Source organism: Gossypium raimondii, chromosome 8 (genome assembly GCF_025698545.1).
Source record: "Gossypium raimondii isolate GPD5lz chromosome 8, ASM2569854v1, whole genome shotgun sequence".
In the NCBI taxonomy this organism is placed as follows: Eukaryota; Viridiplantae; Streptophyta; class Magnoliopsida; order Malvales; family Malvaceae; genus Gossypium; species Gossypium raimondii.
The window spans coordinates 25,409-43,175 of NC_068572.1; the positions used below are offsets into that span (position 1 = coordinate 25,409).

At 36.0% G+C, this 17,767-nt stretch overlaps 1 protein-coding gene and 1 long non-coding RNA gene across 13 annotated transcripts; one reads left to right on the forward strand and one right to left on the reverse strand.

The window, feature by feature from the left end:
• Positions 1–1,587: 1,587 nt before the first annotated feature.
• On the reverse strand, positions 1,588–10,691 carry LOC105779460 (uncharacterized). Of its 10 annotated transcripts, none has more exons than XM_052634780.1 (18): positions 10,484–10,691; positions 9,195–9,292; positions 8,721–8,743; positions 8,394–8,566; positions 7,795–7,908; positions 7,655–7,697; positions 7,240–7,322; positions 6,925–7,020; positions 6,393–6,447; positions 5,419–5,518; positions 4,895–5,087; positions 4,405–4,569; positions 3,830–3,893; positions 3,636–3,745; positions 3,511–3,536; positions 2,481–3,400; positions 2,322–2,376; positions 1,588–2,191 (listed from the first exon to the last, which is right to left on the reverse strand). In XM_052634780.1, exons 2-12 carry the CDS (start codon positions 9,234–9,236, stop codon positions 4,412–4,414), a joined length of 1,080 nt encoding a protein of 359 aa, XP_052490740.1. In that variant the 5' UTR covers positions 9,237–9,292; positions 10,484–10,691; the 3' UTR covers positions 1,588–2,191; positions 2,322–2,376; positions 2,481–3,400; positions 3,511–3,536; positions 3,636–3,745; positions 3,830–3,893; positions 4,405–4,411. The 10 variants fall into 10 exon arrangements, with proteins under 10 accessions (XP_052490740.1, XP_052490739.1, XP_052490736.1 ...); XM_052634779.1 differs by having other exon boundaries at positions 3,511–3,539; XM_052634776.1 differs by having other exon boundaries at positions 3,511–3,545.
• A 211-nt stretch (positions 10,692–10,902) lies between these two features.
• LOC105789930 (uncharacterized) lies at positions 10,903–17,534 on the forward strand. Of its 3 annotated transcripts, none has more exons than XR_008198576.1 (3): positions 10,903–11,581; positions 11,695–12,245; positions 17,198–17,534. It is a non-coding gene; the product is annotated as an uncharacterized LOC105789930 (long non-coding RNA). The 3 variants fall into 3 exon arrangements; XR_008198575.1 differs by lacking the exon at positions 17,198–17,534 and adding an exon at positions 12,361–12,697 and having other exon boundaries at positions 10,903–11,586; XR_001132375.2 differs by lacking the exon at positions 17,198–17,534 and adding an exon at positions 12,361–12,697.
• Positions 17,535–17,767: the final 233 nt, after the last annotated feature.

Here is a 17,767-nt window from a genome sequence, read left to right on the forward strand (position 1 = left end):
TTAAGGAGGATTTTACTAAAGATATCCAAGCTACGATTAGATTAAAAATATATATCAATAGCCTGCATTTGCATTATTTGTAGCACTTCACTTGGGTCATCAACTTCTAGTTTTCGTTCCACCTGAAATCCAGGATTAGCACCTAAAAGAAACAAAACAAACATCATTTGAATTTTGAAGGTCTCCAGGAAAAGAAAGGGGGATTTGATTAAGTTGTTGATATTAACACACCATGATGACAAAAATTAATTTGCACGTATGAGAATGACATTTCATGAAACTAAGCTCTGAGTGGTGATTATCTCCACAAAACTCATCGTGAAGCAACATATCAAGCATGCAAATGTAAAACATGTTTCTTGGCCCAGGCTTTAAAATCATAAAGGCCCTCACTTGGTTAGATACAACCAAAAGCATTTGTTTTTAGAAGAAATGGTAGCTGTTAAAAGCCTTTATGAAGGTTCTTAAAAAATGTTACTAGATGTCGAAGCTCGTAATATTAGCACATATGAAAAGGAAACATGAACAAGATTCAAATGTTGAAGCAGACTATTCACTAGGAAAACAAAACATTAAAAGACGACTTTCCTATCAGATCTTCTGAAAAACTTCAAATAAGCATATATCTAAAGATAAACATCAAATACAACTTTCGAATTTTTAGATCACCAGAAAACTTTCAGTTAATGAATACTTACCAAATCTTCCCAGGTGATTCTGGCTTGACATTGGGGGTCACTGCATTGTCAGTGGACTCTGGCTTTACACTAGTTGTTACAGCACTATTGATGGACCCTCAATTCACTCTGTGGATTCCTGCATTATTCACAGACTTGCATTAGTTTTTAAATTTGGCCATTCTGGAACCACAGAGCAAAGGCCAACTTCAGCTAGAAAACATAGGTAAAACCCCTTAGCTCTGTTAGTTTCTGTTAACCTGAGCTTGAGTGGAAATACACATTGGTTAAATTCGCAGTGGGTTTCCAATGACATAAAGCTCAGTATGGATTACTGAACAGACCAGAAAAGCAAAGTATTTTAAATTTTATTAAATTCACATCTGCGGGACCGGTTCTGGGCAAAGTGATTTTATTAAAAATTTGATTTTGGGGAGTTGATGACTGAAACTTTTGTTCACGTTAAGTTGATAATAAACAAAACTATTATACAATTGTTAATTTTTTATGATTTTTAAATTTTTTACATAATTATAATTTTAAAAATATTTTTATAAATTCAAATAATAAATAGTAAATTTTCGGAATTTTCAAGATTTTTTTATACTTCAAATTTTTTAATATTCATTTTAAAATTATCATTAAAATATTATAAAAGTACCAAATGGAATGTATTAACTATAATTCAGAGATGAAATTGTATATTTACCCTTAAATTAATGCGGCTATTAATAAACAAAGTGACCAAAACCTTATATTTCAATGGCAAAAGAATTATCATCGAAGTTCAATGACCATTTTAGTTTGACCTTGTTAGGCTTTGTTACTATTCTGGTCTAATTATTATCTCAGACCCTTTAGTATGTTGAAATTATAATTTAAAATATAAATACACACAATAGAACCGGTGGACCAAAGCTGCAATTATTATGCCAATAACACCAGGCGAAATGGGGTTTCCAATTTCATGTCAATGGTTCAAAACTTAATTGACTTGGGGTCTTTTCCCGGGTTCTGTGGACATCGAAATTGGTGAAATCTTTCCAAGGTTGGATCGGCTCCAGGTGGGGCAAGGCAACCACCCTTCCACAGGATGTGGCCATCATTAGCAGAGAAATGAAACATTACACATTGACAGATGGAGTAGTTGCTGGGATTAGCAATAGCAATTGCAAAAGAGCTTAGTTCAATTCTAGGCAGTTAACAAAAAAAAAAAAGTGTCGCCTCTTAACCATTTTCTGCTACTTAAAAGTGTGTCGATTAGAGAAAATCAGAAAACCTAGCATCCCCTGTTACCCAATCTCCAACTCTATTTATACATTTTCAAGTTGTTGATGACGATAATAATGTCCAAGGCAAGGCATAATCAAATGTTCCCTTTCCTTTCCTTGCAACTTTCTCTAGCTAAACAAATTGAACATAGCTAGTTTTCCCACCTGCTTAGATTATCCCCACCTTACTCTCCTCTATTTATAGCTTTTCCCTCCTCAACCTTGGACCTTTCATTTCTGTTCCTGCATTAAGCTCTGATTCAAACGTTATACATGAATCCAGAACATCAAGCAAACATCTAATGGCAGTTCAAACTTTAATATGCATATATGTGTATATATTAAAAAAACCGTAAGCTAAAAGAAGACATACCTTCTGTTCTGTCCCGCTTTGACAAGGAAGTGGAATTTCTACATCACACTCATATCTAGCAGCAATGAAAAACCTTATCTCAGCATCTTACTTGACAGAGGGCAAGGAAAAAAAGTGATGGCAAATTGGAAAGATGAAATCCGAGTAGATTATAGTTACCCTTTGCTCTCTCCTTTCTCATGGATCTTAACAGATGGTGATGTTTCCACACCAAGGCTCCCCTTTGTTTCTAGAGTTCCATCTTTTGCTTCATTGAATTCATCCTCCTTGTTATTCGGATTTGAACCACCCATTACTATGGGCTCCTTTGAAAATAATAAATCATTTCCAAAGCAATTTTCCTTTCAAATTCTAACTGTTTGCAGTTGGCTGGTGGGGACTTTGGTTTTCTTTTATCATCTCCATTAACTCGTCCTCGTACTGATAAATCAAGAAATCCAATCTCTCTATGCTGACCAGCATCAAACAAATCCAAAGGAACACCTTGTCTTCCTGAATCTGGAGATAGGGCATGCTTGATTGATCCAGCCCCGATATTTGAGAATACTGGAGAATCAAAAGCGTTTGTTTGATTCAATGGTTGGCAAAAAGCAAACTTCTCGGATGTGAAACAGCTAAAAGGCAAACAGTGAATAGATTCACTGTGCTTAGGTGTATTAAAGCAAGATTTGACATTAAGATTCAGTTCAGGAACAGGAAAGGCACCAATAGGATCTTCAGCCCACAGCTGGGATCCTACAGATGGAAGGTTTGCCTGTGAGGTGCAATGGAAAGAACTGAAACCCAAATCTATATCAACTCCATTGCATCCTTCCTCAAGCAACCATTTTGAGATAGTTCTATTCCCCCTTGGAGATAATAGCTTGCACGCTTGGTTGCTGTTGACTTGAGCGGAACTGGAGTCCTCATATATTTGCCAGATGGTTGCCCAAAATTATCTCTGTCTTCGCAACGTGTTTCCTTGGCAAAATCATTGTCCAGATCATACTTCATTCTGGTCCTACCAAATGTACTACATATTCTTCTGCTCTGCCTAGGCATTAGATTTGGAGGTGAACTGTCTATCGTTTCACCCCTCACTGCAATTAAATATTTTAAATGATTGCTTTAGTTTCACAAGAGGAGCTTTTCATTAAAGACTACAAAATGACAATGAATTGTCAAAGCAATTTATGAAATCAAACGTAACCTGCGCTAGAAGAGCATGATTCTTCACTGCTAAAGCTTGAGGGAGGGAGAGAGAGAGGAAACATGTAAGTTAAAGTAGTACCTTCCAACCAAATCACCTTGCAACAAAAAGTTGCTATAATTTACCTCAGCAAGCTCAAGCTATCCTTTACATCTTCAGTCCCAAAAAAAGGCCAACCTGGTTGGGCTGGCAAATCTTTACATGATAATTCGTTTGAATTGGGTTACACCTGCCACTATATCAAAGCAACCGTTCTATTTAGAAAATTAAATAAAAAGAAGGCCAATTTCCCAAGTACCTTTGGAGGGAAATTTCATACCTTTCCCCAATTAAAGTTGTCAAATCATGACCAACTTTTGATGATAAATGCTTTGGAGAAGGATCTGATTGTGGAAAAAGAGAAAGAATTAGAGGTGGATGGAAAACATTCTTAATCACAATTCTAACCATAGATGCATCAAGTAAAGAATAATAACATGAAAGAAATAAGGCAACCACACTTTCACATTTAACTCCTCCCTCTTGGAAGTAACTTGAGCCAACAATCATCCCAAGAATCTGGAGATTTCCCCCACAGAAAATTCTCAGTAAGTGAAATAGAGCACTCCAAATTCTTAAAGGACAAAGGGATGACGCCATATCATAATTTGTGTTCAAAGTTAGCATATGCAGCAAAAAACCAATAACAAAGCAATAATTAAAAACTAATTTGTCCTGTTAATATTAAATAAAAAGTGTTGAGTTAAACTATTCCATAAATTGAATGAGAAATAGCACCTAAACTATTCAAATTTGTTGCTTTGACACCCCTGCATAGATGTAATGAATTCATCAAAAAGAAAAGGTATACTCCTATATCTCAGAACAAGGAAATATTCACTGTTGATTTCTAACCTTTTCCTCAGCATGTAATTCCTTCAAAAGCATTATCTGGTATCTCACCATTTTCATAATCCAAAAAATCTCCAGAATTACCATCTATTTTGTGTGGCCAGTATTTCCAAGAAATGTCATCTTCCCTTTCATGGGGAAAGCCATCATCTAGGTAGCTAACTTTAGCTGACAAACATATAAGAAAAAAAAGAAATGACATGTTGCACCAGAGAAGCCTCCACAGTATAATGATGTCTAAATATGAGAAAAGCTTAGTGAAAAAAAGAACTAGTTCAAAATAGTACTTATTGACACAGACAACAAGAATGATAGTCTGCTGCAAAAGATATTCACTATGACTAACATAAAATCTATGTTTGAAACAATAAGTGAAGATAGGCAAAAGAATTTCTGAATATCTTAATCACAAGTTGGTGCAATGTGTAAAATGAACAATAAGAATTGTGATTCATGAAAAAAAAAACAAACACCGACTAAAGCTGAGACTCACCATCCCATATATCTTCCCTTCCTATGTTGTAGGAAATGTCAGTGTCACCAAAAGAGCACTTGCTATTTCTGTAATGGCTATCAAGTTGCATGTCATCAGAAAAAGTGGAGAGGTTTGGCTTCCAATTGCCATGTGAATCAGTTATATCGACTGAGAACTGCGAAGGACTGCTACCAAGTGGAACATCCATGTCCTGCATCATAGCATCCTGCATTTAGCACATGATAAAAATAATCCTTCTCTACCAAATTTAAGATAAGAAACTTGAGTTTAATTTTAAGGAGAATATAATACATTCAATTTGCAAAAAGAAGCAAATGAAGAAAAAGTGAGCATTTCATTTGATAGTCCGATCCCATCATTTAAGGTTAAACAACATTAAGATGCACAATCACAAACATGATATTCTTGGGAGGCTAATGTTGTAAATGAAAGAGGTTTAATGTGAACGTTATTTTTCAAGGAAAAGATTAATTTAGAGGAAGCATAGAAATAAGAAACTGAGTATCAATTTGTTCTCTCACCACTTCTAGTTCACTATCATTTAGCACAAAGTTAGAACCCTTCAATGAGTTTAGTTGCCTTGAAAAGTTCCAGGCTAATGAGCAATCATCAGAAGAGATTCTACAATAGCAGAAAGTTAAGATCTGTTTAGATAAAATTTTACCACTCCTTAATTCTATAACTTTTAGTTTATCAGGAAATACATCATATAAACTTTGTTCAAACAAACAATTAGCACTCAGCTGCTGAAGAATGTGTCAGTCTCATGGAATCTAAAATATATAAGCTGTGTGACAGACCGAAGTAAGTTGAACATAGTCCACAAGAAGATAAAAAAGAATAGAAGATAGTGAGAAATGAGAACCTAAGACTACAAATCTCTCAGTAGTTTTCACTATTGAGTGGTTGTACAAAAACTTCGAACTGTTTGGCTTCATGCCATGAAAAGAACTTAACTATTTACTGCTTAGAGGGCCAAATGAAATAAAGGAATCTTCCCACGAGGTTTATCAACGACACCTTTTCAGGGAAAAAAAAATTGTAAGAATGATAGAAGGAAATTCTCAGGCACACCTTAAATACATCCTACACCAGTTAAATGTGTCATATCAGTTACATAAGTAAAATTTCACTTTACCAGTCCATACCTCAACAAACAATTAACTTTGAAGTGTAACCAGATTTTCTTACACATCATATCACACCTATCAAAAATAATTCCAGGTTGGTGATAAACATATTTATTTTCTTTGGAAATCTCATATTCCCTTCTTTTATGATGTAGGTAAACTACAAATTTGAATTTAGAGAATCAATTAATTGCTGCTTGCAAATAGAAGTACCATTTTAAATGGAAAATAGATTCATGAAGTATGCAGCTCATGGAAAAAACATGACACAGAAAGTAGTCTAGGAAACTAAAACTAACTGGTATTAGGACAACTATCTAGCGAGTGAATAGGGAATATGATAGATCTTGCAGATTATCCATTACCTGCCCCCTTGCTTTGGTGAGTGCAATGGAGTCTTTGTTCTGATCTTACCTAAACCTGATAAACCAGAATAAATTTGGGTAATACCATGTTATTAGGATGTTGAAATTTGAAAACCAATATCACTGCATCAGTATCTTGATAACATAGAAAACAAGTAATTAATCAAAGTTGAGATACCTTCTTTAGCGATGCACTAGCAGGTTAATTAGAGCCTAAATGGGTAAGGATAACTGTAATTCCTACTCTAGACGCTAGCCGCTTTCTTTGCTACTATTCTATTTAGAAGTTATCCACTTATCTTCTGGCGATTCCTACCGTGTCCAATTTTTGGCTTACTGTGGTTCTTTTATTTATATTTACAGGCAATTGTAAAATTAACTCTTCGTTTCAAACAACGATAAATTTCAAATAAAAAGAGGAAACTTCATCAAAAACAGTTGTTTATGTAAGTTTGCTTATAGTTTCTTTGGAAAATCGACTTCTGCATGACCTACCGCCTTAATGACTCCCTCCATGGTTAATGTATCATACCTTCAACTGAAAAAGCAACATGAGCTTCATGAACCAGACTTCTTTCTGAACCCACCTCTGATTCATCATTAATAAGCATGTCGAAAACAGATAATTCTGGAAAAGTAAATGATGGAGAAAAAATTTGAAGAGAACTATATATTTAGTTAAAAACATCAAGAAAAAAGAATCCTAATAGTATGCCGGAGTTACATATTGCAATAAGAAAATAATATACTTTTTTGGCTAGCTACATTCCTGTCAGGACATATGGAAATTGTAAACCAAATTAGTTGAGATCTTGTATATAACCAATAGTCCAACATTACAACTTACGATTCTCAGTGGCTGCATTCCAGAGATCCAAACTATCATTGGAAGCATTTAAATCATGATTATCATGATCGCTAAATGAAATCCTGTGCAGCAAAACAAGCATTAGCTTTTCACAGTGTCAGCAAGCGTTCTTGATGATTTGAGAAAGTAGTCTCCATTTTAGTCAATGCACAATTATTATGTCAAAATATTACATTGCTTAAGCTTTCTTTATTTTTTTGGTAAAAGCAGACGCAATAGTAATTGAACATTAACATCAAGTTGTTAATATAAATAATTGTAGCTATGTTTAAATTTTTGCAGATTTGTCTGCCTAGCACCACCTAAATCAAAAGAGATTTGATGTTTATGTGTAATAGAGGATATTTTTAGTTACACAAATATGATTTCAGTGCGACATAAAGTATTGACCTACTTTGGGCATTGTAACTCTCCTTGATAGCTTGATGGTGGAGCACCTGCACCAGCAAATGGCATTTTGCACTGAAACCCCATGGATCCCAGAGAAGTTACACCCTAGTTCACAAAGTTATGCACAGAGATATTAACAGATACCTGCTTCCTCGATTTTAACAGAATAAGAAGGGGGTACTGAACTTGTAATGATCTTCGCTGGATCCTCTGGCATTTGATACTTAATTGTCGAAGGACCAGACTTACAATGACTTCCTACTTGGTTAAAAACAAAGAATACAAGGGAGAAAAACCAAGGCTGGTCAAAATTTGAACAACAGCATAAAATGCAACACGCCATCCATGTATCAAAAAGTAGTGATCTCTAGTGAGGCACTTCCTATGACTAGCACATAGTAGCCCTTATACATATGTCTACGAATATTGAGATAGATATAGTTCCCTGGTAAAAACACATTAGCATGTCCTTTCAAATTTTCACATGATGCATTAGTAGAGAAACCTACATATCGAATAAAGCACTGAAAACATACCACTGAAAGAATTGAACGGGTGACTCAGACATGAAAATAAGATTGAAGATAATTTCAAGAGACATACAAAAATATTGCTAAATTCCTGTTGCTAAAGAGCAGAGCATGGAGGTCATAGATGCAGGTGATTATCAGCTTGACATTTCAAGCGATCTTATTTGGGTTGCCTAAATCAGTTGTCCGGTAAAAGAAATTTAGGACACTTACTGCTGGGATAACACTTGCCGACAGCAGAAAAAGTTGAGAGGTTTAGCAAGCTGAGGATATCCAGAGATCGACATTCCTTTTGATGTCGTCCAGCTATGCTAGTTTCATCAGCATGGTCCTCATAACCTGTTGTCTTTTCTTGTTGTTTCCTTTGTTCAAAGTATTGCCTTTGCCTTGACAATAACAAGAAAAAGGAAAGCATCAAGTAGGAAATAATTTCCACAAAAGTAGGTGGCAATTTATTGGATATTATGTTACAGTGCTTGACAGGTAGGAAAATGATTGATGAGTAACAAATAAAAGTAAAAATAGAGTAACGTTGTGTACCTGTTGTGTGTAGATTTCCTTGACTGAGATTGTGGAGAGACAGGACAGCATGCACAAAAGTATTTGTATTATTTGTAGATACCCAATGGCAGTTGAAAATGAGATTGCCATAGTCATAGTCATAGTCATAGTCATAGTAATACTCTAAAAGTAGCAGTGTAGTTTGTTTATCACTATGCGATAATACAAATGTGGCAGAATATAATATTATATATAATTGAATAAAGCAGGAAAGTAGTAGTGAAATGTTGGGGAGAGATGTGTGGGAGTAGAAATTAACTTATAGCAAGTAGTGCGCTTGGTTGGGTTGGGATGGGATGGTGGCACAAAAATACTAAATGTTCATGTAAATAGTTATAAAAGTACTAACCTAGGGAGCAAAATTGTGAAGAGTGTAGCAAGCAACAAGTAAAAACCTCTAAGTGAATGAGTGAGTCTAGTCAAAAAGTGAAATTCAGATTAGGTAACGCTTACAATCGTGACTTTCCGTCTTGATCCCCCCATCCACTGCAGCATTGTTCGCTCCCTCTCTACAAATACTTGAAAATCTTGAATACAATGCAACAGAATAGCTGAGATCCAGAGAGAGCAAATAAGCCTACAATTTTGATTAAGCTCTAAAAACCTAAGATAGATTTTCAATCAAATTAATGAAGGAATGCAAACATTGAGACTTGAGAGTAAGAGCAGGAGACATAATCCGTTGTTAGTACAGAGAGAAAAGAACATTAATAAACTTTGGTATGTATAAATCAATCAATTGTTTGTTCGTTCAATGTTAAAATGAAGGATCTTATTATTCTTACCAGATATGATAGTGTTAGCAATAATGATAGTGGTAGTAAATGAGAAATTGGCTGTCAGTTAGTTTGAAAATCTGGCAACTCTAAGTGGCAGTAACAGAGTCAGAGACTGGAAAGGAAGAGAATGAAATCCATCCAAGGCAAGGCAAGGCAGCTGAGCTGAGGAAATCAAATGTGATGGATTGGAGCTGGCAGGATGAAGAGTCCAAAAGCTTTTTAGTCAATTCAAATGCCGAATGAGTGAGTTGTAGGGGTGAGCGAGTCGGTTATTTGTATGTAACCGACTTAACTGACATTAACCTAAGATAACCAACCCGCCTTGGAGTGCCATATCCAACCTAACTGAACCGACTTAACTTCGGTTGGTTCGGTCAGTTAACCAACTTTTTTTCAGGATATAGCATTTTTTTACTGTACAATGTGAATTTTTATAGCAAATAAAAATTAGCTACTGGGAACCGAATATTTGGATATAAATTTTTAATTACAATACAATTACCAAGTTTATTGCTCTAACATTTATGTCAAAAATGAAATGCTGGAAAGTTTTGAGGAAAAATTCGCCCAGGAACTCAATAACAAGTAGCGGACGCCAAGAACTGAAGGACCATAACAGCACAAATAGGAAGTTGTATGTATATATAGCATCATCTGTGTCCGCAAATGGCTGAAATGGTTGCAATTAGATGATTTTCGAAATTAGAATAAATCAAATTTCATAAACAGAGTATGAATTAGTGAGGAGTTTTAATAAGAAAGAGTAACAACAAATTGAAGAAAAGTAACTAAACATAAGTTTAAAAAAATGAGAAGTTTTATTTATTTTAATCTATGAAAGCTTTGAAAACTTTTTTAAAAAAGATTACCAACAAAAATTAAGTGGTAATCAATCACAAAGAACGCAAATAACAATCAATAATCACAAATGTCAATGAGGTTCAATCCTAAATCAAGAAATACCTTACTGAATCTGAAAGAGGGAGGTCGAATGGTGAGGTGAGGTTCCCCGGCTTGTAGAATGAGGGAGGCTATACGGTGTGAGTCTGTGAGATGAACGACGGTTGGGCGGTCGGGGAGAACTAACGGAGGTGTCACCGCTTGAGAAGAAACTGGAAAAAAATGCTACTGAAACTGTCGTTTTGGGTGGGGTGGGGGATTTATATTTTCATTTGGATTATATTATAATGATTCATGATTTATTGTTTTTTTTTTTTTTTGAAAAATAGTTACAGATTGGGCTGCATTATTGAATTCAAAAATGAAAAAACGAAACAGAACCAGTCCAGGCCCGGTTTGAGCCTTATCCTATCACCAAAACAAAATAATAAAAAATGAAAAAAAACTGAAACGTCAAAAGGCTACTACCATTAGATCCTAAAAAGCAGCATAATTGAACCTTCTGGAAGCCATTAATGCTGCTGTAAAATCTTTCCCAATCAGCATCAAAACTTTCAATCGTCTTGTTCTTTCACCTGCCAAAACTTCTTCAAGATGAAATCATACTCTCGAGGAAACCCATTGTTTTGTCATTGCTTTACCTGCTACCTCTCGGTTTACCCATTTCATTTTCATCCCTATCATTCAATCCGATTCCCCCCCTCGATCCCTCCCACTCTGATCTTCTGCATATTCTGGGACTCCCTCAACCAGGTATAATATTCGTTTATCCCTCAACGTTGCTTTTGCTATCATATGCGCAAGGTTGTTTACTGCTCTTGGAACATGTTCAAATCTGCATTCCTGGAAACTTGATTGTAGCTTATAAATATCACTGATGTAGGCACACACCTTTGATTTATCTGAGATATTAGATCTGCATTTCTTTATTATCGATAGTGAATCTCCTTCAATAATGATTTTTCTCCATTTCATTTCTTTACCTATTTTGATCGCTTTCCGGCTCGCGAGCGCCTCTGCCGCAAAAGTGGATGCCACCTGTTGGTAAATCATCGAGCATGAGAGTAAGACCTTGCCTTCGTTGTCTCTAGCCACAATTCCCGTAGCCGATTGTTTACTATTTCCGTCATATGTTGCATCAAAGTTTATCTTCACAATCTGGTCAGGTGGCTTCTTCCATTTGCTTGTAGATTTATAAGATTCTGCTTTACTTTTTTCTATCCCATCCAACTCTTGTATGTAGCTACTAACAAATCTACTTATTTTTTTTCCAGATTTGCTCACTTTATTATGCACTCTATTATTTCGGTCTCCCCAAATAGCCCATAATGTACAGCAAAACATCCTACACTGAGATTCCGAGTTCTTCACAAAAACTTCGGTGAGCCACTCTGCAAACTCCATCTGTTGTTCTTGCACCAAAGCATTACATGGCAATTCCTTCTATACTGATTTTGACACAGGACATTCGCGGAAATTGTGATTTATACTCTCTGAACCAACTCCACATCGTGGACACACTGTAGTGTTTATTAGCTTTTTCTGAAATAGATTAACTCGTGTAGCTAAAAAATTCCACGATATCTTCTAGATTGTAATTTTGAGTTTTAAGGGAAGATTTAGCAACCATAATTTCCTGAAGAATTCATTGTAGCCTTCTTGTAAAGCATAAGCTCTAGGGTCATCCTCGATATTCTGTAATAGTTTATAGGAGCTACGAACTATGAATTCACCTGACGCGTCAGCACTCCAGACCCGGAAGTCATCATGGGGATCATTTGCCAATGGGATACCAATAATCTTCTCCGCTACATCCTCTGGAAAGGTAGAAATTATCAACTCTTCCTTCCATGTTCTGTTATTTTGATTGATTACATCGGCAACTTTACAATCGTTCAAATTCGTGATTATAGCTAATAATCTGTTTCTTCCCACATCAGGGATCCAATTGTCGCGGCCAACTGTAATTAGTTCCCCCTGGCTACTCTCCAGCACATACCTTCCTTTAAAATACTCTTTGTAGCCCAAATACTTTTCCACGTATACGAAGCATTGTTCCCCAAATATGAATCTAGGAAATTATTATTCGGGAAATATTTTGCTTTTAAAACTTGAGCTAATAACGAATCTGGATAGGTCAAAATTCTCCAACCCTGTTTAGCTAATAAGGAGACATTAAATTTAGCCAAATCTCTGAATCCCAAACCACCTTCTCTTTTAGACCGGCACAAGTATGTCCATTTACACCAATGAATTCCTTTTCTCCCATGAGCTTTTTGCCACAAGAACTTAGCAAAAATGCCTTCTAAATCTCTGCAAAAAGACTTCGGTAGCAAAAAACACGACATTGCATATGTTGGAATAGCCTGTAGGACCGACTTCATAAAAACTTCATTTCCTCCTTTCGACAACATTCTGGTGCTCCACCCATCGATTCTGCTGTAAATTTTCTCTTTGAGATATTAAAAAGATCCCTTTTTCCGTCTGCCCACCACATTTGGAAGTCCTAGATATCTATCCATATTTGTTGATGTTCGAATCCCCATAATTACCGAGACTTCGTTCTTTTTATCTTCTGTAGTCTTTGTACTGTAAAAGATAGTAGATTTGTTAAAATTGACTCATTGACCGGAACTTTTACCATATTCCTTCAAAATTTCTTTTAGCACCATTGCCCCATTCCTGTTGCTTCCCCAAACAAAATACAATCATCTGCAAAGAGTAGATGTGTAATTTCTGGGCCTATTCTACTTGCCTTTGCTCATTTTAACAACTTTTCCTTCGATGCCATTCTCATCAAGGCTGATAATCCCTCACTACACATCAAAAAGAGAAAATGGCTCAAAGGATCTCCCTGTCTCAAACCTCTTGTTGGCTTAAAGCTTCTCCCACAACTCCCATTAGTATTCACAACATAGGACGTAGTAAAAATGCATTTCATGACCAACTCTACCCATTCAATATCAAAACCCATACATAACACGACTTCTTTTAAATAGCCCCATTCAACCCTATCATAGGCAAAATCTAAATGTATCGAGTTTAACAACCATATTTTCCCTATTATTTTTTATCTAAATGTATGCAAAATCTCATAGGCAAGAAGCACATTATCTGTAATAAGCCTTCCTGGGACGAACACACTTTGAGCTGCATCAATACACCTACCAATACAAATTTGAAGTCGATTTGCAATTGTTTTCGCCACCACTTTATAAAGAACTGAACATAAACTGATAGGTCTAAAGTTTGCTAAGCTAGTTGGGTTAGGGATTTTTGGAATCAGCACAATCTCTGTTTGATTGAAAGGACCAAAATTTTTACCTTCATTAAGAATACCCAGACAGAAATCAACAACTTCCTTGCCTACAATGTACCAAAATTTCTAAAAGAATAATGCTGGAAAACCATCCCGACCTGGTACTTTTGTGGGACCCATTCCTTTCAAAGCTTCGTGAACTTCTTCTGCTGTAAATTTCTTCTTCAAGCCACTGTTCATATCAACCGAAATCTTACTATCGATACCTGTTAGAAGATGAGAAGGATCTCCTACTTCACTTGATGTAAATAAGTTCTGAAAGTACCTGGTAGCCACTTCATTAATCTCACTAGCTTCATTAGCCTCTCTCCCATCACCCATATCTAACTTTGAAATTGTATTAATTTTCCTCCGCATTGTGGCTAATCTATGAAAAAAAGCCGTATTTCGGTCTCCTGCCTTAAGCCAGTTTGCCCTTGCCCTTTGTTCCCAATAGAGCTCATCCTTCTCAATCTCCATGTTTAAATGAATTATGGTATCGATCATTTCTCCAATGACTTCATCGCTCCTATCTTGCTCCATTAATAATTCAAGCTGTTTAGTAAGCTTTTTCTTCAAGCCTTCTCTTCGTTCTTTTATTAAATTTGCCCATACCCTTAAATCAATCTTTAATCTTTCGAGCTTATCAGAAATTGTGTCGACTCCTGACTCCCAAGAATCTCTAACTACTTCCTCAATTGTATCATCCATAATCCACCATGCCTCAAATTTGAATCTTTCATTGCCTTTATGATTGTCTCTACATTTTGTATTAACAAGAATTGGACAATGATCAGACATAGAATGAGTTAAATGCTTGATGATACCTGCTGTAAATAATAGCTTCCACTTGTTGTTTGCCACCCCCTATCAAGTCTCTCTTTAATATTCGTTTCCGATGAAATTCCCCTCTCCCAAGTAAACCAGACCCCTGAATAACCCACATCTTCAAGTAAACAATCTCCTAGAGTCTCTCTGAACGCCTCCATTCGACTCTCCTCCCTTGGTGCACCCCCGTGTTTTTCATAAGAAAAAAATATCTCATTAAAATCACTGCATACCATCTAGGGATGACTCCTATCTTGTCCCAATTTCTTTGACAAATTCCATGTAGCACTTTTATCTTTAACATAGGGCGAACCATAAAACCTCGTGAATTTCCATTCAACTTCGACATCAGCGTCACCTCTTTTTATCATAACATCAATATGGTTCTTGGCAAAACTTCAATTTCTCCTTTCCATGCCAAGCTTAATCCACCCCGCGTACCCTCAGCTTCAATGTCGATACCATTGTTGAAACCACATTGCCTTCTAGCTTTTTCCATACGATGTTTATCTAACTTTGTCTCCATTAAGAAGACCATTTGGGGATTGTGTTGCTTTAAAAGAAAGCAAAGCCTCCTCACTGCCCGTGGACTCTGCAATCCACGAAGATTTCAGCTTATTATTTTCATAACGCCCGGTCGGCTTGCCTATTGGCAGCCGCCGATCTTGATAAATTTTGTACCTCCGTTTGCTTCGCACTCTCCATCGTTCCTTCTGAGCAGGCGCTTTCACATACATCTACTTCAACCATTTTCACTCTTTTAATTCCATCCCTTTCACCACTCCTCGGGCTGCCTTCTTCTGTGAACTTTCGCTTCCTCATTCTATTAGCATCTGCTACTTCTACCTCTATGTCCATTGTTTTAATAATTTTCCAACTCCTTCTCTTTTCATGATTAATGTCTGTACACTTTTGTGCTTTGCTATTATCGATCTTCACGACCTCCGCTGTCCTAAATTTGTTTTTCTGCTGCTTCAACAAATCTTTCCCTCCCATCATCTCCATATTCTCCTGGATTTCTTTCAACTTCTGCTTCTTCTTATCAAATTCTTTGGAACTTCCTATCAGCACTTCTTGACCTCCTATGTATGAGCTCTGAACCCCCGCAAACCTCCACATAGTACTAAATTGCAAACTTTTTTTCCCAACTTGTTTTGACTCTGCTTTTAAAGCCATTGAATAAGGTGGATCACTGCTGATTTTGCTGTTTCTTGCAGGTATTATTTGAGTACAATCTGTAAATCCATGTCCCAATCTTCCACAACCAAAACAAAAAATTGGCAGATTCTCATATTTAAAAGGAACCCACATTTTTTTAACATTAATGCTTGAGACGAAGATACCTCGACGTAGTGGTTTTCGAACATCCAAACTAATTCTGAGTATGCAGCAAGTATCACTTATTTCAGATCTGATAACCCCCCCGAATGTGACACCAATTGCATGCATGAGATCCTTCTTATCAAACTCTAGTAGATGCGAATCAATTTTTATCCAGAACGGTGAAGAAGTCAAACTAATTTGATCTCTCTCCATCTCCTGACTTAATCTATTGAATAAAATAAGACTCTTACGGAACAGCCACGGTCTTCCTTCCAAAATTGACTTCAAATCTTCTTCCAATTCAAAAACTATCAAGTATAGATTTTGCCTTACCCTCTGAATCTCAAACTTTTTCCTGGTCTTCCAAATACTCCTCATCTGTGCCCTAAAGCCTTCTTGATTGTATAGTTTTCCTGTCCAAACTGTGCATATCAACGTTGATTTGGAATTTGGTACCACCTTTGACCCCTTAACCGTTAATTGAATAAGTTCATCTGCTAAAAGGGAGATCTCGTCCCTACCCTCTCTATCCTCACCACCACTTTCTTCCATCCTAAGCCGCAGAAGGTACTGCTTTCTCTAGGACACCACGAAGCGCTCTTGGGAGCACAGAGAATTGATTCATGATTTATTGTTATATCTATTTAATTTAGTTTAAATTGCTGGGTTTAGGTTTTTAAATTTAGAGTTAAATATATTTAATTTGTTGGGTTCTCATTTAATTTTATTGGGCTGTATTAAATATAAATATTTGGCCTTGACCTATTATTGGGTTGGGTTAAGTATAAAATATAAATATATTTAAAATGTTTTTTTAACTATTAAGTCAATTGGTTGGATTATAGATTTTAATAATTGATAACCAAACTCTCAAACCAAATTAATTAAACTCAAAATTGATTAAATTAATTATAATCAAAAATTGTTGTCCTCTAATTAATTGTCATTCCCACAAGCCCATTTAAAATTGTGGGAGGGAATTAGGGAATAATAATCAGTCTATTACTGTGATTTGATTTGACTGATGAGACCCTAGCATGGACCATCACCATACACAGTTTCTCATCCAGCCAATCCAATCTATATGCTACTAGAATGTTCTGCCGACCATGCACTATTTTAATTGTATTAAATAATTAGTTATGAAAATTTTATTAAAATACTCCGCGACTGTACAATGGGTAAAAGACTCTGGTATAAGTTGCTGAATCCGAGTGATTTTGATATTTTATTTGCTGGCTTGGTCATACGATAACCTCTGGACTAGTACTGTCTATAATGGTAGTGGTGTATATTGGAATGTATTCTTTGCGTCTTTTATTTGACAGGCATGGAAGTGAAGAAAGTATTCCGGCGAAACACTTTTCTGGTCGCACGGATAACAAAGATGTAACTCGGGCTGGAATTGAGCTGACTAATGGTACAGTCCCTACCATTTCAGGCATTAGTTCTGTTGGGGGTGTCATAAATGTGACTCCAATGCCGACTAGTTGTTAGGCAGAACTTTCAGTAGTGTTGGAAGGTTTGCAGTTTGACTGGTCTCTGGTATATGTTGACAAAGTCGCTGTAGTGAGCTTATTAAATGATCATGAGGCTTGCTCAAGTTAACTAGCCTTGGTGAGAGCTATTTCCTTTGTATAATATGACAGCTGATTAGATGGCGAAAGCGAGAATGAGAATTGATAATGGTACTCTTATCTATGCTCCTATGCATTAGGATGTTAAAAATAGCTTTGAGATAGATCTTTATAGTACTTCTTTTAGGAAGTAGATTTTAATTTAATGTAGAGTTATTCACTAATTCCATTAAAAATATTTATTAATCATTTTAAAATTTGATTTTTTAAGTATTTTTTAGTTGACTCGTAATACTTAAACACTTAGTATTAATATCTATA